The following is a 23852-nucleotide window of genomic DNA, read 5'->3' as shown; positions in this document are numbered from 1 at the left end:
ACACTCTGCAGAAGGGGGATTGTTCGATCTTTACCAATCATACACCCAGGGGAGGAGGAGCATCTCTCTATCCCTGTATCAGGCCTCCACCCAGGGGAGGAGGAGCATCTCTCTCTCCCTGTATCAGGCCTCCACCCAGGGGAGGAGGACCATCTCTCTCTCCCTGTATCAGGCCTCCACCCAGGGGAGGAGGAGCATCTCTCTCTCCCTGTTTCAGGCCTCCACCCAGGGGAGGAGGAGCATCTCTCTCTCCCTGTATCAGGCCTCCACCCAGGGGAGGAGGAGCATCTCTCTCTATATATATATCTGTATAGGAGGGGTCTACATGCAGTCTAATCTAGGCTATAGGTGAGATCTATGGTATTATCATGTGTGTTATTGATCCCTCTTAGCCCCCAGGCTGCTGTGTGTGGGTGTGTGGATGTGTGGGTGTGTGTACGTCATGCATGAGGGGATGCTTACTTTCCTGGTAATGAAAGGCAACGAGCCAGTAACTCTCCCGTTAGCTCCCCGCAAACTCATGTGTTAGAGGCTCCCCAGTTATCCCTCCTGTTAGAGGCTCCCCAGTTAACTCTCGTGTTAGAGACTCCCCAGTTATCTCTCCTGTTAGAGGCTCCCCAGTTATCTCTTGTCTTAGAGGCTCCCCAGTTATCTCTCCTGTTAGAGGCTCCCCAGTTATCTCTCCTGTTAGAGGCTCCCCAGTTATCTCTTGTCTTAGAGGCTCCCCAGTTATATCTTGTGTTAGAGCCTCCCCAGTTATTTCTCCTGTTAGAGGCTCCCCAGTTATCTCTTGTGTTAGAGGCTCCCCAGTTATATCTTGTGTTAGAGGCTCCCCAGTTATCTCTCCTGTTCGAGGCTCCCCAGTTATCTCTCCTGTTAGAGGCTGACCAGTTATCTCTCCACCCCCCTGTGTGTGTTCCCTACAGGTTGTAAACGTGTCCAGACTGGCAGGGAAATGTAAACTTGTGTACTCATTGATTCCACTCTTACGACTTGTTAGCAACACACACCAGGGCAGCATCCCAAATGTCATCCTATTCCCTATTTAGTCATCTTATGCCCTTTTGACCAGGGCCCACAGGGCTCTGCACTATATAAAGAATGCGATTTGGGATGCATAGAGATGATGTTGAAACCAAGCAGCTGAAGCCTAACTTGTTATTCATAAATTGCATAACAAGCTGTCAATAGGAACAGTGAGAGATAAGCTTGTTGGCTTCACTGTAGAGCCAACTTCTCTGGGCTTTGAGAAGAGAACTCAGCCTGCGTCCAAAATGGCACTATATTCCCTATATAGTGCACTACTTTTGACCAGGGCACATAGGGCTCTGGTCAGAAGTAGTGAACTATGTAGGGAATAGGGTGCCATTCGGGACACGTATTCAGAGCTCAGAGACAGTAGGGAGAGGGCTTTCACAGCCATGCAGGGACTTTACATGTCTGCTCTCAGCCAGCCTAACGCTGCTGCTGCAGCTCAATTCAAAATGTGTCCAATGTTTAACAAACATCTTAGAAACAGTTTAGAGGCGCAACCTGTGCTATATCAGAGAGAGGGGACATCGATCTGGAGGAGAACAATTTATAATCAAAAGCTGCACTGTGTTGGACCCAAGGCTGTTTTGTATGGTGCAGGTAGTCAGCTACCCAAAGAGGATGTTCAGCCATGTTTAATCAGCCGGGAGACAGGCCCAGACCCAAGGTAAAGAGAGAACAAATGAAAGAGAATGTTTTAGAGAGAAGTGGAGAAAGAATGAATAGTGAGAGAAATTGGTTTAGAGAAAAATAGAAAGAGTATTAACGATTTAGAAAGCAAGAACAACATAGAATAAGACATAAATGTAGAGATAGATGGAAAGAAGAGTGCAGGTGTGAGAGAAGGATCACCAGCGAAGTGGTACTTAATGAGTCTGGGTCACTGAAGGATCACCAGCAGAGTGGTACTTACCGAGTCTGGGTCACTGAAGGATCACCAGCAAAGTGGTACTTACTGAGTCTGGGTCACTGAAGGATCACCAGCAAAGTGGTACTTACTGAGTCTGGGTCACTGAAGGATCACCAGCAAAGTGGTACTTACTGAGTCTGGGTCACTGAAGGATCACCAGCAGAGTGGTAGTTAATGAGTCTGGGTCACTGAAGGATCACCAGCAAAGTGGTACTTACTGAGTCTGGGTCACTGAAGGATCACCAGCAAAGTGGTACTTACTGAGTCTGGGTCACTGAAGGATCACCAGCAGAGTGGTAGTTAATGAGTCTGGGTCACTGAAGGATCACCAGCAGAGTGGTAGTTAATGAGTCTGGGTCACTGAAGGATCACCAGCAGAGTGGTACTTACTGAGTCTGGGTCACTGAAGGATCACCAGCAGAGTGGTACTTACTGAGTCTGGGTCACTGAAGGATCACCAGCAGAGTGGTACTTACTGAGTCTGGGTCACTGAAGGATCACCAGCAGAGTGGTACTTACTGAGTCTGGGTCACTGAAGGACACTTGTTCTGAAAAGCGCACTTTGGGCGGGTTGGTTCTCAGATGGGCCTTCTTAGCTGCACTTATAAAGGCTGACTTAGGTGACTAGAAGAGAGGAAAGACAAAGACATTTAGGGTTTATTAACGGCATTAACAATTCATATTAATTAAATTAGAAACGTTTTTATTAAATTCTTTGGCTACCTGCCGCCCCAAAAGTGCTTTTGAAACAGACTGTTGATACGAGAAATCCTAGTAGTACAGTTGCCATGCAGCCTATAGAGGTGATTGTGTTCAGTAGCACTGCACTGGGAAGGGTTATGGTTCTATGTTGAACCTTAATGACACAAAGAACCCTTTGAGCCCAATGGTTATTTTAAGTTAAAAAAAAGGGTTTATTCTTTTTTTAGTGATAATTAAAGGTTATGAGGTGATGTAAAGTACTTAAGTAAAAATACTTAATTTTTAAAATGTATTTTATTTCACCTTTATTTAACCAGGTAGGCTAGTTGAGAACAAGTTCTCATTTACAACTGCGACCTGGCCAAGATAAAGCATAGCAATTCGACACATACAACAACACAGAGTTATACATGGAATAAACAAAACACACAGTCAATAATACAGTAGAACAAAAGAAAACAAAAAGTCTATATACAGTGAGTGCAAATGAGGTGAGTTAAGGAAATAAATAGGCCATGGTGGCGAAGTAATTACAATATAGCAATTAAACACTGGAATGGTAGATTGGCGAGTCGGCCCGAGAATTTAACCCTGTGGCACACCCATAGAGACTGTCAGAGGACCGGACAACAGTCCCTCCGATTTGACACACTGAACTCTATCAGAGAAGTAGTTGGTAAACCAGGCGAGGCAATCATTTGAGAAACCAAGGCTGTCGAGTCTGCCAATAAGAATGTTGTGATTGACAGAGTTGAAAGCCTTGGCCAGGTCGATGAATACGGCTGCACAGTAATGTTTCTTATCGATGGCGGTTATGATGTCGTTTAGAACCTTGAGCGTGGCTGAGGTGCACCCATGACCAGCTCTGAAATTCGAAATGGTCAGTGATCTGTTTATTAACTTGGCTTTTGAAGACCTTAGAAAGACAGGGTAGGATAGATATAGGTCTGTAGCAGTTTGGGTCTAGAGTGTCACCCCCTTTGAAGAGGGGGATGACCGCGGCAGCTTTCCAATCTTTGGGAATCTCAGAAGATACGAAAGAGAGGTTGAACAGGCTAGTAATAGGGGTTGCAACAATTTCGGCAGATATTTTTTAGAAAGAGAGGGTCCAGATTGTCTAGCCCGGCTGATTTGTAAGGGTCCAGATTTTGCAGCTCTTTCAAAACATCAGCTATCTGGATTTGGGTGAAGGAGAAATGGTGGGGGCTTTGGCGGGTTTCTGTGGAGGGTGCCGGGCAGTTGACCGGGGTAGGGTAGCCAAGTGGAAAGCATGGCCAGCCGTAGAGAAATGCTTATTGAAATTCTCAATTATAGTGGATTTATCGGTGGTCCTACTTAAAGTCCAACTGAAGTCGTATTCTTGTGGATCTGTACGTTACTGTACTATTTATGTTTTTGACAACTTTGACAACTGTTTTTGACAACTTTAATTACACTACATTCCTAAAGAAAATAATATACTTTTTACTCCATACATTTTCCCGGACACCCAAAAGTACTAGTTACATGTTGAATGTTTAGCAGGACAGGACAATGGTCCAATTCACACACTCATCAAGAGAACATCCCTGGTCATACCTACTGCCTCTGATCTGACCGACTCAATAAACACAAATTCTTCGCTTGTAAATTATGTCGTTGGAGTGTGCCCCTGGCTATCTGTAAATGATGTCAGAGTGTTGGAGTGTGCCCCTGGCTATCTGTAAATTATTACAGAGTGTTGAAGTGTGCCCCTGGCTATCTGTAAATGATGTCAGAGTGTTGTAGTGTGCCCCTGGCTATCTGTAATGATGTCAGAGTGTTGGAGTGTGCCCCTGGCTATCTGTAAATGATGTCAGAGTGTTGGAGTGTGCCCCTGGCTATCTGTAATGATGTCAGAGTGTTGAAGTGTGCCCCTGGCTATCTGTAATGATGTCAGAGTGTTGAAGTGTGCCCCTGGCTATCTGTAAATGATGTCAGAGTGTTGGAGTGTGCCGCTGGCTATCTGTAAATGATGTCAGAGTGTTGGAGTGTGCCGCTGGCTATCTGTAAATGATGTCAGAGTGTTGGAGTGTGCCCCTGGCTATCTGTAAATGATGTCAGAGTGTTGGAGTGTGCCGCTGGCTATCTGTAATGATGTCAGAGTGTTGGAGTGTGCCCCTGGCTATCTGTAAATGATGTCAGAGTGTTGAAGTGTGCCCCTGGCTATCTGTAAATGATGTCAGAGTGTTGGAGTGTGCCCCTGGCTATCTGTAATGATGTCAGAGTGTTGAAGTGTGCCCCTGGCTATCTGTAATGATGTCAGAGTGTTGAAGTGTGCCCCTGGCTATCTGTAAATGATGTCAGAGTGTTGGAGTGTGCCGCTGGCTATCTGTAAATGATGTCAGAGTGTTGGAGTGTGCCGCTGGCTATCTGTAAATGATGTCAGAGTGTTGGAGTGTGCCCCTGGCTATCTGTAAATGATGTCAGAGTGTTGGAGTGTGCCGCTGGCTATCTGTAATGATGTCAGAGTGTTGGAGTGTGCCCCTGGCTATCTGTAAATGATGTCAGAGTGTTGAAGTGTGCCCCTGGCTATCTGTAAATGATGTCAGAGTGTTGGAGTGTGCCCCTGGCTATCTGTAATGATGTCAGAGTGTTGGAGTGTGCCGCTGGCTATCTGTAATGATGTCAGAGTGTTGGAGTGTGCCCCTGGCTATCTGTAAATGATGTCAGAGTGTTGAAGTGTGCCCCTGGCTATCTGTAAATGATGTCAGAGTGTTGAAGTGTGCCCCTGGCTATCTGTAAATGATGTCAGAGTGTTGGAGTGTGCCGTTGGCTATCTGAAATGATGTCAGAGTTTTGGAGTGTGCCGCTGGCTATCTGTAAATGATGTCAGAGTGTTGAAGTGTGCCCCTGGCTATCTGTAAATGATGTCAGAGTGTTGAAGTGTGCCCCTGGCTATCTGTAAATGATGTCAGAGTGTTGGAGTGTGCCGCTGGCTATCTGTAAATTATGTCAGAGTGTTGGAGTGTGCACCTGGCTATCTGTAAATGATGTCAGAGTGTTGGAGTGTGCCCCTGGCTATCTGTAAATGATGTCAGAGTGTTGGAGTGTGCCCCTGGCTATCTGTAATGATGTCAGAGTGTTGAAGTGTGCCCCTGGCTATCTGTAATGATGTCAGAGTGTTGGAGTGTGCCGCTGGCTATCTGTAATGATGTCAGAGTGTTGGAGTGTGCACCTGGCTATCTGTAAATGATGTCAGAGTGTTGGAGTGTGCCCCTGGCTATCTGTAAATGATGTCAGAGTGTTGAAGTGTGCCCCTGGCTATCTGTAAATGATGTCAGAGTGTTGGAGTGTGCCCCTGGCTATCTGTAAATGATGTCAGAGTGTTGGAGTGTGCCCCTGGCTATCTGTAATGATGTCAGAGTGTTGGAGTGTGCACCTGGCTATCTGTAATGATGTCAGAGTGTTGAAGTGTGCCCCTGGCTATCTGTAAATGATGTCAGAGTGTTGGAGTGTGCCCCTGGCTATCTGTAATGATGTCAGAGTGTTGGAGTGTGCCGCTGGCTATCTGTAATGATGTCAGAGTGTTGGAGTGTGCACCTGGCTATCTGTAAATGATGTCAGAGTGTTGGAGTGTGCCGCTGGCTATCTGTAATGATGTCAGAGTGTTGGAGTGTGCCCCTGGCTATCTGTAATGATGTCAGAGTGTTGGAGTGTGCCCCTGGCTATCTGTAAATGATGTCAGAGTGTTGGAGTGTGCCCCTGGCTATCTGTAAATGATGTCAGAGTGTTGGAGTGTGCCCCTGGCTATCTGTAATGATGTCAGAGTGTTGGAGTGTGCCGCTGGCTATCTGTAATGATGTCAGAGTGTTGAAGTGTGCCCCTGGCTATCTGTAATGATGTCAGAGTGTTGGAGTGTGCCCCTGGCTATCTGTAATGATGTCAGAGTGTTGGAGTGTGCCCCTGGCTATCTGTAATGATGTCAGAGTGTTGGAGTGTGCCCCTGGCTATCTGTAATGATGTCAGAGTGTTGGAGTGTGCACCTGGCTATCTGTAATGATGTCAGAGTGTTGGAGTGTGCCCCTGGCTATCTGTAAATGATGTCAGAGTGTTGGAGTGTGCCGTTGGCTATCTGAAATGATGTCAGAGTTTTGGAGTGTGCCGCTGGCTATCTGTAAATGATGTCAGAGTGTTGAAGTGTGCCCCTGGCTATCTGTAAATGATGTCAGAGTGTTGAAGTGTGCCCCTGGCTATCTGTAAATGATGTCAGAGTGTTGGAGTGTGCCGCTGGCTATCTGTAAATTATGTCAGAGTGTTGGAGTGTGCACCTGGCTATCTGTAAATGATGTCAGAGTGTTGGAGTGTGCCCCTGGCTATCTGTAAATGATGTCAGAGTGTTGGAGTGTGCCCCTGGCTATCTGTAATGATGTCAGAGTGTTGAAGTGTGCCCCTGGCTATCTGTAATGATGTCAGAGTGTTGGAGTGTGCCGCTGGCTATCTGTAATGATGTCAGAGTGTTGGAGTGTGCACCTGGCTATCTGTAAATGATGTCAGAGTGTTGGAGTGTGCCCCTGGCTATCTGTAAATGATGTCAGAGTGTTGGAGTGTGCCCCTGGCTATCTGTAAATGATGTCAGAGTGTTGGAGTGTGCCCCTGGCTATCTGTAATGATGTCAGAGTGTTGGAGTGTGCACCTGGCTATCTGTAATGATGTCAGAGTGTTGAAGTGTGCCCCTGGCTATCTGTAAATGATGTCAGAGTGTTGGAGTGTGCCCCTGGCTATCTGTAATGATGTCAGAGTGTTGGAGTGTGCCGCTGGCTATCTGTAATGATGTCAGAGTGTTGGAGTGTGCACCTGGCTATCTGTAAATGATGTCAGAGTGTTGGAGTGTGCCGCTGGCTATCTGTAATGATGTCAGAGTGTTGGAGTGTGCCCCTGGCTATCTGTAATGATGTCAGAGTGTTGGAGTGTGCCCCTGGCTATCTGTAAATGATGTCAGAGTGTTGGAGTGTGCCCCTGGCTATCTGTAAATGATGTCAGAGTGTTGGAGTGTGCCCCTGGCTATCTGTAATGATGTCAGAGTGTTGGAGTGTGCCGCTGGCTATCTGTAATGATGTCAGAGTGTTGAAGTGTGCCCCTGGCTATCTGTAATGATGTCAGAGTGTTGGAGTGTGCCCCTGGCTATCTGTAATGATGTCAGAGTGTTGGAGTGTGCCCCTGGCTATCTGTAATGATGTCAGAGTGTTGGAGTGTGCCCCTGGCTATCTGTAATGATGTCAGAGTGTTGGAGTGTGCACCTGGCTATCTGTAATGATGTCAGAGTGTTGGAGTGTGCCCCTGGCTATCTGTAAATGATGTCAGAGTGTTGGAGTGTGCCGCTGGCTATCTGTAAATGATGTCAGAGTGTTGGAGTGTGCACCTGGCTATCTGTAATGATGTCAGAGTGTTGGAGTGTGCCGCTGGCTATCTGTAAATGATGTCAGAGTGTTGGAGTGTGCCGCTGGCTATCTGTAAATGATGTCAGAGTGTTGGAGTGTGCACCTGGCTATCTGTAATGATGTCAGAGTGTTGGAGTGTGCCCCTGGCTATCTGTAATGATGTCAGAGTGTTGGAGTGTGCCCCTGGCTATCTGTAATGATGTCAGAGTGTTGGAGTGTGCCCCTGGCTATCTGTAATGATGTCAGAGTGTTGAAGTGTGCCCCTGGCTATCTGTAATGATGTCAGAGTGTTGGAGTGTGCCCCTGGCTATCTGTAATGATGTCAGAGTGTTGAAGTGTGCCCCTGGCTATCTGTAATGATGTCAGAGTGTTGAAGTGTGCCCCTGGCTATCTGTAATGATGTCAGAGTGTTGAAGTGTACCCCTGGCTATCTGTAATGATGTCAGAGTGTTGAAGTGTGCCCCTGGCTATCTGTAATGATGTCAGAGTGTTGAAGTGTGCCCCTGGCTATCTGTAATGATGTCAGAGTGTTGGAGTGTGCCCCTGGCTATCTGTAATGATGTCATAGTGTTGGAGTGTGCCCCTGGCTATCTGTAAATGATGTCAGAGTGTTGAAGTGTGCCGCTGGCTATCTGTAATGATGTCAGAGTGTTGGAGTGTGCCCCTGGCTATCTGTAAATGATGTCAGAGTGTTGGAGTGTGCCCCTGGCTATCTGTAAATGATGTCAGAGTGTTGGAGTGTGCCCCTGGCTATCTGTAATGATGTCAGAGTGTTGGAGTGTGCCGCTGGCTATCTGTAATGATGTCAGAGTGTTGAAGTGTGCCCCTGGCTATCTGTAAATGATGTCAGAGTGTTGAAGTGTGCCCCTGGCTATCTGTAATGATGTCAGAGTGTTGAAGTGTGCCCCTGGCTATCTGTAAATGATGTCAGAGTGTTGGAGTGTGCCCCTGGCTATCTGTAAATGATGTCAGAGTGTTGGAGTGTGCCCCTGGCTATCTGTAAATGATGTCAGAGTGTTGGAGTGTGCCCCTGGCTATCTGTAAATGATGTCAGAGTGTTGGAGTGTGCCCCTGGCTATCTGTAAATGATAATAAGAATAATACTTGTGCTGGTTGGATAATATAAGGAATGTAAAATTATTTATACTTTTACTTTTGATACTTAAGTATATATTTACTGGGTGACTTTCACTTTTACTTGAGTCATTTTCTATTAAGGTATCTTTACTTTTACTCAATTTTGACTTTTGGTTACTTTTCCACCACTGAATGTACGGGAGGCAGCTCATTAGATTATTTTGGGGCGTTGTTTGTTCACAGCTCTTTTTTGTGCAACTGTGAGTGAGTGTGTCATTCCATTTGATCAAATCTGTTGTTTTACACTATTAGAGAGAGGAAAGAGAGAGAATGAGAGAGAGAGAATGAGAGAGAGAATGATAGAGAATGAGGGAGAGAGAGAGAGAGAATGAGGGAGAGATCTGTATATGTTGTTGCTTTGTGTGTGAGAGGGAGACATGGAGGGATACAGAGATACAGATAGAGTTTGAGAACTTCAAGGAGAAAAGGCGTGAGAGAGTAACGGTGAGAGAGAACTTTGTATTGTTACCTGGTGAGGCTGCAGCACAGTGAGAACTATGGAGTCTTTGCAGCATCTATAGAGAGGACAGAAAAGAGGAGAGGAGTGTGGAGTGGATTAGGTAACACCAGGGCTGTGGCATTGGAAGAAACTGTCCTGTTCTTATCTGCTAGACCTCCTCTCTGTTCTCTGTGTTCTCAATGACTCATCTGTCTCATTATGTTTCTATGGAACACATGAGGCTTAGAGACAGACTATTTCTCCATGAATTTAGCCTTCAAACACACAGAACGATCCCCGCTGTACTGCTGCTGCTGCATTTACTGCAAATATTCTGCTCTTATGTGTTGTGTGAGTTCACACATTGAAAGAACTCAGGAAAACATTCCCACCAAAGTTTGTCCTGTCCTAGACTCACATAAAGTGTAGGCTATAGACGAATAACAATCTAGAGACACATTGCGTTGGACTCGACTCATTCCTTATCTCCCCCCACCTCCCACCCCTTACCTTCCTAACCAAACCCACCGCCCTCCTCCCTCCCCCCTCCCCTGTGGTGATATAAAGGATGTTACCTTACAAGGTCTATGACTCTCTCCCGGGAAGCCTCGCTCACCACCTCCTCATTGATGGCCAGGATCTGGTCTCCAGGGAGAAGCTTGCCGATGGACGGGCCGTCTGGGACAGCACACATACACACACAGGCAGAGGAACGCTTAGTCTATGAGTAATGGACACACAGACAAAGACATCAAACTGACAACACTCATATATCATCTCTCTCTCTCTCTATCTCTTGCTCTACCGCTCTATCGCTCTCTCTCTCACACACACACACACACACACACACACACACACACACACACACACACACACACACTCACGCACACACGCACACGCATGCACACGCACACGCACACACAGTTCCCTACCTACCTGCAGAGACGGAGCGTACAATGACTGGTCTCTGGCTGCCTGCTATGAATCCGAAGCCTTGGCTGGGGTGGCGCTGAATGCAGACCTGTCGAGCTGAAGCTGGGCCAGGAGTCAGGCTACCACTGTCCATACCATCCTGGCTCTCTTCTAACATCGCAGGGCTGCACCGGGAACACACAGACACACACACACACACACACACACACACACACACACACACACACACACACACACACACACACACACACACACACACACACACACACACACACACACACACACACACACACTCAGAGTATGTAGAAATGTGTTGTGACCCTACGTAGGGAGGGAGTGTAGTGTACCTGTCACATGTGTTTGTGTGTCCATCCTGGACCTTGGCCATCCCCTGAGAGGAGGGAGGAGCATGGGACGGGGTCTCACAGAAAGGAGCTCAGTCTGATTCTCAATCATTCACCTGAGAGAGGAGGATGGACAGAGGAGGGATGGAGGGGGTAGGGCATTATATATGTGATGGAGTGGAAGGGGGAGAAGGAGGGAATAACATTAGAGATTGAAGGGAAACAATCACATGACTGAAGCAAATTCCAACAGAGCCTAGAAGATTAAAGCCTATAAGACTTGCCGCAGAGTAAAAAACTCAATTGTTATAGGCCAGGGGTATTCAACTCTTACCCTACGAGGTCTGGAATAGGCCAGGGGTATTCAACTCTTACCCTACGAGGTCTGGAATAGGCCAGGGGTATTCAACTCTTACCCTACGAGGTCTGGAATAGGCCAGGGGTATTCAACTCTTACCCTACGAGGTCTGGAATAGGCCAGGGATATTCAACTCTTACCCTATGAGGTCTGAAATAGACCAGGGGTATTCAGCTCTTACCCTACGAGGTATAGAATAGGCCAGGGATATTCAACTATTACCCTATGAGGTCTGAAATAGACCAGGGGTATTCAACTCTTACCCTACGAGGTCTGAAATAGACCAGGGGTATTCAGCTCTTACCCTATGAGGTCTGGAATAGGCCAGGGGTATTCAACTCTTACTCTACGAGGTCTGGAATAGGCCAGGGGTAGCTCTTACCCTATGAGGTCCAGAGCCTGCTGGTTTTCTGTTCTACCTTATCATTTATTGCATCCACCAGGTGTCCCATGTCTAAATCAGTACCTGAGTAGAGGGGAATCATCCACCTGGTGTCCCAGGTGTAAATTAGTCCCTGATTAGAGGGGAATCATCCACCTGGTGTCCCAGGTCTAAATCAGTCCCTGATTAGAGGGGAATCATCCACCTGGTGTCCCATGTCTAAATCAGTCCCTGAATAGAGGGGAATCATCCACCTGGTGTCCCAGGTGTAAATTAGTCCCTGATTAGAGGGGAATCATCCACCTGGTGTCCCATGTCTAAATCAGTCCCTGAATAGAGGGGAATCATCCACCTGGTGTCCCAGGTCTAAATCAGTCCTTGATTAGAGGGGAATCATCCACCTGGTGTCCCAGGTCTAAATCAGTCCCTGAATAGAGGGGAATCATCCACCTGTTGTCCCAGGTCTAAATCAGTCCCTGATTAGAGGGGAATCATCCACCTGGTGTCCCATGTCTAAATCAGTCCCTGAATAGAGGGGAATCATCCACCTGGTGTCCCAGGTGTAAATCAGTCCCTGATTAGAGGGGAATCATCCACCTGTTGTCCCATGTCTAAATCAGTCCCTGAATAGAGGGGAATCATCCACCTGGTGTCCCAGGTATAAATCAGTCCCTGAATAGAGGGAAATCATCCACCTGGTGTCCCAGGTATAAATCAGTCCCTGAATAGAGGGAAATCATCCACCTGTTGTCCCAGGTCTAAATCAGTCCCTGACTAGAGGGGAACAATGAAAAAAAGCAGTGGAACTGGCTTGGAAGTCCAGAGTTCAGTTTGAGGGGTTTAATCTAGGCTATTTGTTGTTATGAAACCACCATCCATTTTATTTCAAGCAAGCTACATTTGTGGTCTAGCCACAAAACAGCATGGCTTCTACACAAGGGCAAAAAATACTATTTTGAAGTTGAAAGAAGCGATATCACTGAACACACTCTCCATCTGGGTCCCAAATGGCACCCTATTCCCCTAGGGCTGTAATCAAAAGTAGTTCACTACGTAGAGATAGGGTGCCATTTGAGATGCCACCTTTCTCCACATCTCCAACACACTCAATAGATCGCGTTCTACACTGAACAAAAAGAGTAACACAACATGCAACAATGTCAAAGATTTTACTGAGGTACAGTTCATATAAGGAAATCAGTCAACTGAAATAAATTCATTAGGCCTATGGATTTCACATGACTGGGAATCCATATATATTTTACCTTTATTTAACCAGGTAGGCAAGTTGAGAACAAGTTCTCATTTACAACTGCGACCTGGCCAAGATGAAGCAAAGCAGTTCGACACAAACAACAACACAGAGTTACACATGAACAAACAAACGTACAGTCAATAACACAATAGGAAAACATCTATATTCTAGCAACGAGAGCGTACAGGTCGCAGTGGTGGGTAGTAAATGGGGTTTTGGTGACAAAACGGATGACACTGTGATAGACTGCATCCAATTTGCTGAGTAGAGGGTTGGAGGCTATTTTATAAATAACATCGCCGAAGTCAAGGATCTGTAGGATAGTCAGTTTTACGAGGGTATGTTTGGTAGCATGAGTTAAGGAGGCTTTGTTGCGAAATAGGAAGACGATTCTAGATTCAAATGGTGGTCACAGATACCTTAAAAAAAGGTAGGGGCATGGATCAGAAAACCAGTCAGTATGTGGTGTGACCTCCATTTGCCTCATGCAGCGCGACACATCTCCTTTGCATAGAGTTGATCAGGCTGTTGATTGTGGCCTGTGGATGTTGTCCCACTCCTCTTTAATGGCTGTGCGAAGTTGCTTGATATTGGTGGGAACTGGAACACGCTGTCGTACACGTTGTTCCAGAGCATCTCAAACATGCTCAATGGGTAATCTGTCTGGTGAGTATGCAGAATAGTGTACATATCCTTGTGACAGGGGGCCGTGTATTATCATGCTGAAACATGATGTGATGGCGACGGAGGAATGGTATAACAATGGGCCTCAGGACCTCGTCACGGTATCTCTGTTCATTCAAATTGCCATAGATAAAATGCAATTGTGTTCATTGTCCGTAGTTTATACATGCCCATACCATAACCTCACCGCCACCATGGGGCACTCTGTTCACAATGTTCAGGCCAGTTGGACGTATTGCCAAATTCTCTAAAACGATGTTGGAGGCGGCTTATGGTAGAGAAATGATCTTGGCAAAGGAGAAATGCTCAGTAACAGGGATGTAAACAAATTTGTGCAAAGAGATACGCTTTTTTGTGCGTATGGAACATTTCTGGTATCTTTTATTTCAGCTCATGAAATATGGGAACAACACTTTACGTGTTGAGTTTATATTTTTGTTCAGTGTAGTTTCTTCCAAACCTTCTGACTCCAGATAAAGAATGTACACAGGATTGAACAGAAGAAGAGAGAGTGTGAAAGAGGATTTGAGGATGTAAACAGAGAGAGGGAGTGTTTACATGCACTGCGGGCCTTTTTTAAAAAAAATACATCTGTCAGAAAGCAAAGCACTTAAAATCTGTGTAAGGCAGAACAACTGAATGAACCTAGCTTTTAATGGCTCTAGTGATGAAGAGGCAGCTGAGGTCAACAACAACAACAACAACAAAAACACATTCTCATTTCCAGATGCCTGCGTGGGAGTCAGAGTTAGAGGGACGGACAGAGAGGATACACATAGATGAAGAGGGATCGAAAGAAACGGTGATATACCATTGTTTTATCTCCTTTTAGTGAGCTGCATATTCTGACAGTGTCTGCCTACAGATGAGACGCTGAATGGATTTTGAATGGGACAGATTGCATCTGGAGGACTAGCATCAGACAGAGAGAGAAAGAGATAAAAGAGAGAGAGAGATAAAAGAGAGAGAAAGAGAGAGAAAGAATGAGAAAAGAGAGAGAGAGAGAGATACTAGAGAGAGAGAGAGATAAAAGAGAGAGAAAGAGAGAGAAAGACAGATATAAGAGAGAGATAAAAGAGAGAGAGAGAGAGATACAGGAAAGAGAGATGAAAGAGAGAGAAATAAAGAGATAAAAGAGAGAGAGAGAGAGATACAGGAGAGAGAGATACAGGAGAGGGGGAGAGAGACATTCAGGAGAGAGAGAGAGAACAGAGAGTGAAAGAGAGAGAGAACAGACAGAGAGAGAGAGAGAGATAAAAGTGAGTGAAACAGAGAGAGAAAGAAAGAGATAACAGAGAGATAAAGGAGAGTGAAAGAGAGAGAGAACAGACAGAGAGAGAGAGAGAGAGAGATAAAAGTGAGTGAAACAGAGAGAGAAAGAAAGAGATAACAGAGAGATAAAAGAGAAAGAGAAAGAGAGAGAGAGAGAGAGAGAGAGAGAGAGAGAGAGAGAGAGAGAGAGAGATAGAGAGAGAGAGAGAGATAGAGAGAGAGAGAGAGAGAGAGAGAGAGAGATGGAAAGTGAGAGAGGGAGACAGATAAGGAAAAGTTAAATGTTATTCAGATACCGATGATCCATTTTACCCACAGTGTCGGGTCTGTGGAGAGGCATAGATAAATACAGGGATGACAAGCCATCAATACATGAGCACAGGTGATTCAGTGGAGTCAATGGTTGATATTTATGGTCTGTCACATTTGTTTTTCCTGATAACGACAGAAGGGCATTGGAGGAAAATGTCACCTCTCCAATCACAGCGCAGCGTTAATGATCCCTGACTAATCTATGACAGGCGATCAATTGACGATTTATATCCATTTCAAAGATCTCTCGTCAAGGGAGAGACTCATTATAGCAGTATGCTAACAATTAACTAAAAGGATTATAATGTGTGTCCCAAATGACACCCTTTCCCCTTTATAGTGCACAACCTTTATAGGGGATATGGTTACATTTGGGAGGAAGACATAACATGATATCAACCTAGCTAGCACATTTGGTTTCTTGGAAATTGTGGGAACATATGTTTTTGGTTTCACTTTGGTTGTGGGAGTGAAGCATACGTTTCGTGACCGGGAAAACAGAACAGAAGTGAAAACTGCGCCTGTACTGGGAATGTACATTTTTTTAGGTTGCAGGGAGGTTCTGACAACGTTTCTGGGAGGTTTTCTTAACGTTCTGAGAATGTAAGTTCTCGGTTATTTTTTGTTTTTTTAATAACTTCCTGAAAACTTACACTGAATGTTTTAAAGACATTGTTATGTTATTTTTGGCTTAACTCCAAGCATAGATAGATGACACGGAGATTCATTTTAGCCCTGATCATGCAAACACATTTTGTTGTTGTTGTTGTTGTGACATGGCATCACTGAGATTCAAAACCTATAATCTTCTGTTCTTTACTCATGGTATTAGTCGACAAAACCACCAGGATGGAGCTAGCATGCTATATATTTTTTCCCCATGTAAAGGTGATCATTTTAGTCTATTCAAACAGACCGTATTTCAAAAGAAAACACACCAATTAAGATCAGGTGTGGCCAATTAGTGGGCACAGCCAACACACCTAAACACACTTCACAAGATAGAGGATATTGAGAGTTTTGCTGATGTTTAAAAAGAAATGTATATGTTTTTAAATAAGCATTATGTTTTTTTATAAAACGTTTTCTAAATGTTCTCGAAACAATTTGAGAACATGACTTTAAATTATGCTGGACTACTGAAACGTCTGACTAGCAACTATCTATCCTGTACCATTCCCAAAGGGTTTATGGGAAGGTTGTAGGCAAAATAACCATAGGACAACCACGCTCTCACCAAGCTCTAACAAACATGGTACTTAAAACGAAGGCTTCCCTGTCAGTATACAGACTGCGCCCTCACTGGTTCCCAGCAAACAGTGAACGTTCATACATTAGGTAACCATATATTGTTTGCTGGGAAGTTGTTTTCAGGAACTTGTGAAACTCCTGATGTATAATGTTTGTTGTTTACGGTAATTCAGGCTGAAGTGTGAAGGTATTTAAGTCCTAACTGTTGCTTAGACTCTCTTTGATGCTATGTATCGAGAATCACCAGCTGTTGTTGCAAAACCTACTCATATTCTGTGATTAAGCACTTGTGACTAAGTAGCCTATAGCTGTCACAATGTAATTGTTATTTCTCTCTACCCCACTCTTTCTTTCTCTCTCGGCACCCTGCCACCTCCCACCCTCCCATCTGCAATATCGCTCTCTCTTTCTCTCCGCCCATTCTCTCCCCTCTCTCTTTCTCTCCGCCCATTCTCTCTCCCCTCTCTCTCTCTTTCTCTCTGCCCATTCTCTCTCCCCTCTCTCTCTTTCTCTCCGCCCATTCTCTCTCCCCTCTCTCTCTCTTTCTCTCCGCCCATTCTCTCCCCTCTCTCTCTTTCTCTCCGCCCATTCTCTCTCCCCTCTCTCTCTCTTTCTCTCTGCCCATTCTCTCTCCCCTCTCTCTCTTTCTCTCCGCCCATTCTCTCTCCCCTCTCTCTCTCTTTCTCTCCGCCCATTCTCTCCCCTCTCTCTCTTTCTCTCCGCCCATTCTCTCTCCCCTCTCTCTCTCTTTCTCTCTGCCCATTCTCTCTCCCCTCTCTCTCTTTCTCTCCGCCCATTCTCTCTCCCCTCTCTCTCTTTCACTCCGCCCATTCTCTCCCCTCTCTCTCTCTTTCTCTCCGCCCATTCTCTCTCCCCTCTCTCTCTCTTTCTCTCTGCCCATTCTCTCCCCTCTCTCTCTCTTTCTCTCCGCCCATTCTCTCTCCCCTCTCTCTCTTTCTCTCTGCCCATTCTCTCTCCCCTCTCTCTTTCTCTCCACCCATTCTCTCTCCCCTCTCTCTCTTTCTCTCCGCCCATTCTCTCTCCCCTCTCTCTCTTTCTCTCCGCCCATTCTCTCTCCCCTCTCTCTCTTTCTCTCTTTGGTTCCTCGCCCCTCTCTCCGCCCCTCCTCTCTCTCCATTTTTCTCTGCTCCCTCTTCACCGTCGGGAGGGAAGGAAACCCATCCTGTCGCGTCATCATGGAGCCTCATAGGGATTGGTTATCCATCAGTGGTCTGTGACGGCTGTATACCATTATGCATGTCAATGGCTCCTCCACACCGCCCTGCCAGGGCTGGGTACCATTATGCTTGTCATATCTACTCAGCACCTCCCCTTCAGTCCATCCCTGCCAAGAAAGGGGGCAGGATTTGTGTCCTGACCAAGGAGATAGCATAAATATCCCTGCCAGGAGAGGGGGGAGGATTTGTGTCCTGACCAAGGAGATAGCATAAATATCCCTGTTAAGGAGAGAGAGCCCACACTTATCCTCTCCAGCCACAGACATTACTCACTGGGGCCGGAGCCCGGAGTCCAGTGGCCATTACCCCGGAGCCAAGAGCCAAGAACCCAGAACTTGGAACCTGTAATCTATTCTAGAAACTATAGAACAGGAGCCCAGTAAGTGTCAGACATACAGTAGACAATACATCAGTCCTATATCTATGGTGTAACTTAGGGTTGCAAAGTTCTGGTAACTTTCCCAAAATTCCCTGCTTTTCCAAAAATCCATGTTGGACGATTCCGGATTCCCTACTTTATTCCCCTCTGATTATGGGAATCTTCTAACTGGGATTTCTGGAAAACCTGGGATTTTTGGAAAAGTTATCGGAATTTTGCAACAATCTCTGAGTTCAGCAGGCCAGTTAAATAAGATCTCTGGTGTTCAGCAGGCCAGCTAAATAAGATCTCTGGTGTTCAGCAGGCCAGCTAAATAAGATCTCTGGTGTTCGGCAGGCCAGGTAAATAAGATATTTGGTGTTCAGCAGGCCAGCTAAATAAGATCTCTGGAGTTCAGCAGGCCATCTAAATAAGATCTCTGGTGTTCAGCAGGCCAGCTAAATAAGATCTCTGGAGTTCAGCAGGCCATCTAAATAAGATATCTGGTGTTCAGCAGGCCAGCTAAATAAGATCTCTGGTGTTCAGCAGGCCAGCTAAATAAGATCTCTGGAGTTCAGCAGGCCATCTAAAGAAAATCCCTAGTGTTCAGCAGGCCAGCTAAAGAAGATCTCTGGTGTTCAGCAGGCAAGCTAAATAAGATCTCTGGAGTTCAATGCGGTTGTGTTCTGAATGAGTGAACCCAATCCTTTCCCTTCACTGTTTGATTGACAAATGCATTGACAAATGGATGTTTAATCACAAGCCACAGCTGGCAGCCACTGAGCTGGAGTCAGCCCATGATTCACTGAGTATAAAGAAACAGTTTTAGGTTATTTTCTGTTCAATACCTCATGCTACAATCACAATGTTCAGTGTTCAATACCTCATGCTACAACCACTATGTTCAGTGCTCAATACCTCATGCTACAATCACTATGTTCAGTGTTCAATACCTCATGCTACAATCACTATGTCCAGTGTTCATTGACATATGGGACTTCCTCCTAGGAGTAAAGGATCGAGGCTAATACTGTGAGGAAAAGATAGGATGTGAGAGGGAGGAAGAGAGAGAGAGAGAGAGAGACAAAGAGAGAGAGAGTGGAAGACAGAGACAGACAGGCAGGCAGCTCGAGGACACAGAAGCAGATAAACAACAATCCGGTAACATCGAACGACCTTTAGTGAGCGAGAAGGCCCCGGAATTCTGTCAAGAACCACCTCCCCTAGGGCATCAACAAGCCCGGTCGTTTCCATGGTTACCACAGCGCTAGCTCGACAGTGGGGGAGCATGATTATTATTGTTATTTGGGGCTGCTAATAATTGTCCTGTTGCACACAGTGTGCAATGAAAATGTGTTTCTTGCATATCCCAACTCCCCCGAGACACCCGCATAGAGTTCTCAACCAGGGTCACCATTGTACAGTGCCCCTCAAGCAATTAGGGTTACGTGCGTTGCTACAGCAACAGATTTAACACCTTGTCAGCTCCAGGTATTCCAACCAGAGGCCTTTCGGTTACTGGCCCAAGTTCGAGGATACCTCCCACCACGATGATTTGATTGTAGTGATGGTGATAAGGAGTGATGATGGTGATGAGGCGACAGCTAGGTTAGTTTACAGACGACTGCCTTCACTTGGCTGCTTCACAGACAGTCCCCCCTACAGCCAGTGTGGCCAGATGCTCAAACATCCCTGAGCACCAGAGGCACAGACCAAACCAATCCATTCTGCTTTTGTACCCAGGCAAGCTGTGCCCTGTGGTGCTGCCTCAGGGGGTGGCTAACCCTTCTGTGGGGAGACCGGAAGTCTGGGAGATGGAGGAGAAATTCACCATCTATGACCTTTTACGTTTAATACACTCTGGAATATAACATCTGTAAATTTGGCAATGGTACAACTACAGATGTCGGATCTTAATTTGACCCGTTTCGTCGCAGGAAGAAAATAATCCTGCAGCAGGAGAATTTGAATATCTGAAGAAGTATTTAGATTCGCTGCCAGGGGGGCGTTTGTATACAATGCAGTACCGTACCTACATTGTACTTTAGACTGCAGGTCCACTGACATCCAGTTCAAGTAGCCTATGTAGGCTACGTGCAGGCTACAGCACGTCTTGTGTGAATTCTTATGTGGATTATTATAAATTGACATATTATTAGGGGGTAGATCTATTTTTTGTTAGGGAAATTATATATATATTTTTTTTTATCAATGCAAGCAATAGGCAGAATAAATGATTGTTGGCCTCTGTGCCTGTGTTTTCCAGCAGTTATATCCGTGGACCCTCGCACACATTTGCCAGAGTTTGAATCCAGTCCGCTGCCCTTTGGCCTTCCCCGTCTTTCCAACACTGTTCTATCTCTTCAAAAACATTGCCAAAGGAGTGGGAGCCCCACTCATTAAAAAAATTATAATTGGACAAATAAAATGTTGATTGTGACCGCACGTCCAACATAAAACATGATTATAAATAATACAAGGTAGGCTAAATTGGTTCATAGAGCATGCACAGACCTACCAAGCAACAATAGATGCTATGCTAACTGATATATAAAGCAACAATAGATGCTATGCTAACTGATATATAAAGCAACAATAGATGCTATGCTAACTGATGTATAAAGCAACAATAGATGCGATGCTAACTGATATATAAAGCAACAATTGATGCTATGCTAACTGATATATAAAGCAACAATTGATGCTATGCTAACTGATATATGCTAACTGATTCCACCATTGAAAGAGAAAACAAACAAATAAATAGAAAATAAACTCAGTGCTTAGATTTCTGAGGTGGAAATTAAAAACCTCAGAGGACTTGAGCCTTGAATACATTGCAAGTGTGCTGTCTCACTTTTGATTAACGCATTGAATGAGAGAAAGGAGTTTCACCATCGGATCTTTCATTGTTAAATTTATTTATATAGCCTAGAGGTGTAGTGGTGCCTGGAGAAGTGGTTATGCTCTAATTTTGCAAAGAAAAATCGCGAAGCACCCTGTGTTCAACATTCAATGAGAAACAGTGACACATAACGCTCTGAATTACCTAACATGATGAATCACATATAGGCCTTTCACAGTCAGGCTTAGCCAATTTGTACTGTGCAAGTAGGTTAATAGTAGGCCTACTATTGAAACAGATCAACTGAGTCAGGTTTTCAAAGTCACACTTTTTTTTGATAGAAAATCATCCAAATTGGATGTTCTAAATTCACAAAAATTCCTAATCCAAGTTAGGAAACCACTTTTGAGGTCTGGGAAAACATTTGATTGTTACCCTACAAATCAAGTGCAGGCACCTAGCATTGTTGTTCGATTAGCAGTGTTTCTGTAGCACATGAGATGGAGTTTGCAAAACAAATGGCCAGTGGATGGATGAAACTAATTATGTTATCATTCTGTCAGGTAAGCAGGCTAGTTAACATTTAATTGAGAAGGTTTTGGGGAATGTCTTTCCGTCTATCCACCAGAAGATGGCCTACCATGAGCATCAACACATTTTTCCTGTTCCTTTAATTGTTCAAAACCTGGATGTTTTACTTCATATTATGAGGCATGTCTTAGCTTGCTTTAAAGTAGCCTATAGTCAATATCCCACCATCTATTGGTTTTATTTAAACTTTATTTTTTTAGGCATTATCAGGCATTATCCTAGTCACATTAGCATCCCATGATACTTGTTGCATCTTTAGATCTCCCCTATTTAAGCCTTTTTTACGGATATTTCCATCTCTGTCCATGACCGCTCGCATTAGCGTTGTGCATTTTAGAACAGTTTTTCCCTGCAAATAACATTATGGAACATTCACAGTCAGGCCTACCACCATGTGCACATGTGAAGAAATAATACATGATCAACTTATTAAGCGAAACAATCTGATCTGTTCCATCAGCCCTATTAATTGATACGGCACACACCTACAGTACCCTACTATGATACGCATCATGGGGATTAAGAAGTGAGCATACGCAATGCCCGTTGAAAAATAAGTGGGTATATGGCGTGGCCTAAACGTGCATTTACCCTCCACTGCACCACTGCCATAGCCTACATTAGGCCCACAAATGAACTGCATTTGTTTCAATGTTTCAGGAAGTAAAACAAATAGTCTTGATGTGTAAACTAGTCTACTAATTTACACATCAAAGAAAAGTGTCTCAGCTCAGCGAAATCGTTTTAGGATCAGGCGCCAACGCATCAACGTTTTGCTCAGCTTTACGAAATGAAATATTAAAGCCACGCAATGTAGGCTTTCGGTCCACACCAAGGATGACTTCAAATGCCTTTATGAAACTGAAAGTAGACTACAGTAGGCCTATGCCACTGTGGCCGGAGCATAACAGTTTAACAATGGAATTTTCACCTACTGTAAGGGCCATCCACAACAAAGACCATAACTATATTGACTCATTAGTCATAGCCTAACTATTAAACACGGGCAAGCATCCACTCTGGAGGAAAGTTTATCGTTCTACAGAAGGCCAAATTCTGTCAATCAACTCAGCTTATTAACTCAGCCAGAGAAACTCAAACAACCTCGGTTTTCATACCTTTCACTATGTGACAATGGATAGGCTTAACGGGTAGCCTACGGAACGTCCTGGAAAATAATCAGATAACAAGGGTCCTATTGCAGCAATTGATGTTACTAGATTATCGCCAGTTGATGTCTCGTTAAAAACCATAAATGCAAGCAAAATTCACCCTCACAGTTGATCTCAATTGCAACCATTATTATTCACCTCATTATCACTCCAGTCATTAAAGATGTGTTTTCCTTCTGGTTGGTATTATCATCGTCAAAACGCAGTCCTTTTTGCCTCAGGTCGACGACGTATTCATTTGACGAGTATTCTGTACAATAGAAATAAAGTATTTCCTCGTTTACCATGGCTATTTACCCAGCACTTGTCTAAATGGAAACTAATGTTGGTGTAGCGTACTGCTGTTATTTTTATTTGTTTCTTATTTAGACTATGTTGTTATCCATTAAATACAAGTGTCTGGTCATTTCTTATCAAGATCTGGGGATATATATCCCTGGATAGTCCATATTGAAATTATTTACTAAATCAAGTCAATCAGGAGTTATTTGTGCCAGACGGGCGTGGGCCTGAATCAAACCCATGCAGACATGGTAGGCCTATATGTGCATGCTGAGGGCAGAGGCCATAACCACTAGATCAGCCCAGGCCACGATTGAATACAGCCCGACAGGATGCTCTCAATGGTGCATCTGTAAAAGTTTATGTGGGTCTCAGGGGCCAAGACAAATTTCTTCAGCCCCCTGAGGTTGAAGAGGCGCTGTTGCACCTTCTCCACCACACTGTCTGTGGACCACTTCAGATTGTCAGTGAAGTGTACGCTGAGGACGCTTTTACCTTCGCCACTGCAATCCCGTCAATGTGGATGGAGGTGTTCTCCCTGTGCTGCCTCCATGATCAGCACCTTCATGTTGTTGACGTTGAGGGAGAGGTTATTTTCCTGGCACCACTTCACCAGGGCCCTCACTTCCTCCCTGTAGGCTGTCTCATCATTGTTGTAAATCAGGCCTACTACTGTTGTGTCATCTGTAAACTGGATGATTGAGTTGGAGTTGCGGCTCGGGAGTTGCCCACGGATCTTGACTCCTTCATCGCTTTGACCGGTGGGCGATTGCGGGAACGACGGATGGAGAGGGAATTCAACGCCACTCACATTACTGATGAATGTGATGTTCTGGTGCCTCTAGGTCCATTCAGAAAGCTGATTGAGGACCTTATTACTGATGAATGTGATGTTCTGGTGCCTCTAGGTCCATTCAGAGAGCTGATTGAGGACCTTATTACTGATGAATGTGATG

At 45.0% G+C, this 23852-nt stretch overlaps 1 protein-coding gene across 2 annotated transcripts in view; it reads right to left on the bottom strand.

Annotated features, from left to right (window-relative positions):
- frmpd3 (FERM and PDZ domain containing 3) overlaps positions 1-23852 on the bottom strand; it is a 159713-nt gene that overhangs the window by 28911 nt on the left and 106950 nt on the right. The window contains exons 2-6 of one of the 2 annotated variants that reach the window (XM_036943326.1): positions 10900-11012; positions 10556-10716; positions 10195-10297; positions 9650-9695; positions 2462-2566 (exon numbers count right to left, since the gene is read on the bottom strand). In XM_036943326.1, the coding sequence (XP_036799221.1) occupies positions 2462-2566; positions 9650-9695; positions 10195-10297; positions 10556-10716; positions 10900-10940 (456 nt within the window). In that variant the 5' untranslated portion in view covers positions 10941-11012. Of the gene's footprint in view, positions 1-2461; positions 2567-9649; positions 9696-10194; positions 10298-10555; positions 10717-10899; positions 11013-23852 lie in introns of those variants that run through there. The other variant, XM_036943327.1, reaches the window with a different exon arrangement.

The sequence above is a fragment of the Oncorhynchus mykiss genome, chromosome 14 (assembly GCF_013265735.2).
Source record: "Oncorhynchus mykiss isolate Arlee chromosome 14, USDA_OmykA_1.1, whole genome shotgun sequence".
Lineage (NCBI taxonomy): Eukaryota > Metazoa > Chordata > Actinopteri > Salmoniformes > Salmonidae > Oncorhynchus > Oncorhynchus mykiss.
The sequence above is the reverse complement of the archived record's forward strand: the minus strand, read 5'-3'. Positions and strand labels throughout refer to the sequence as shown.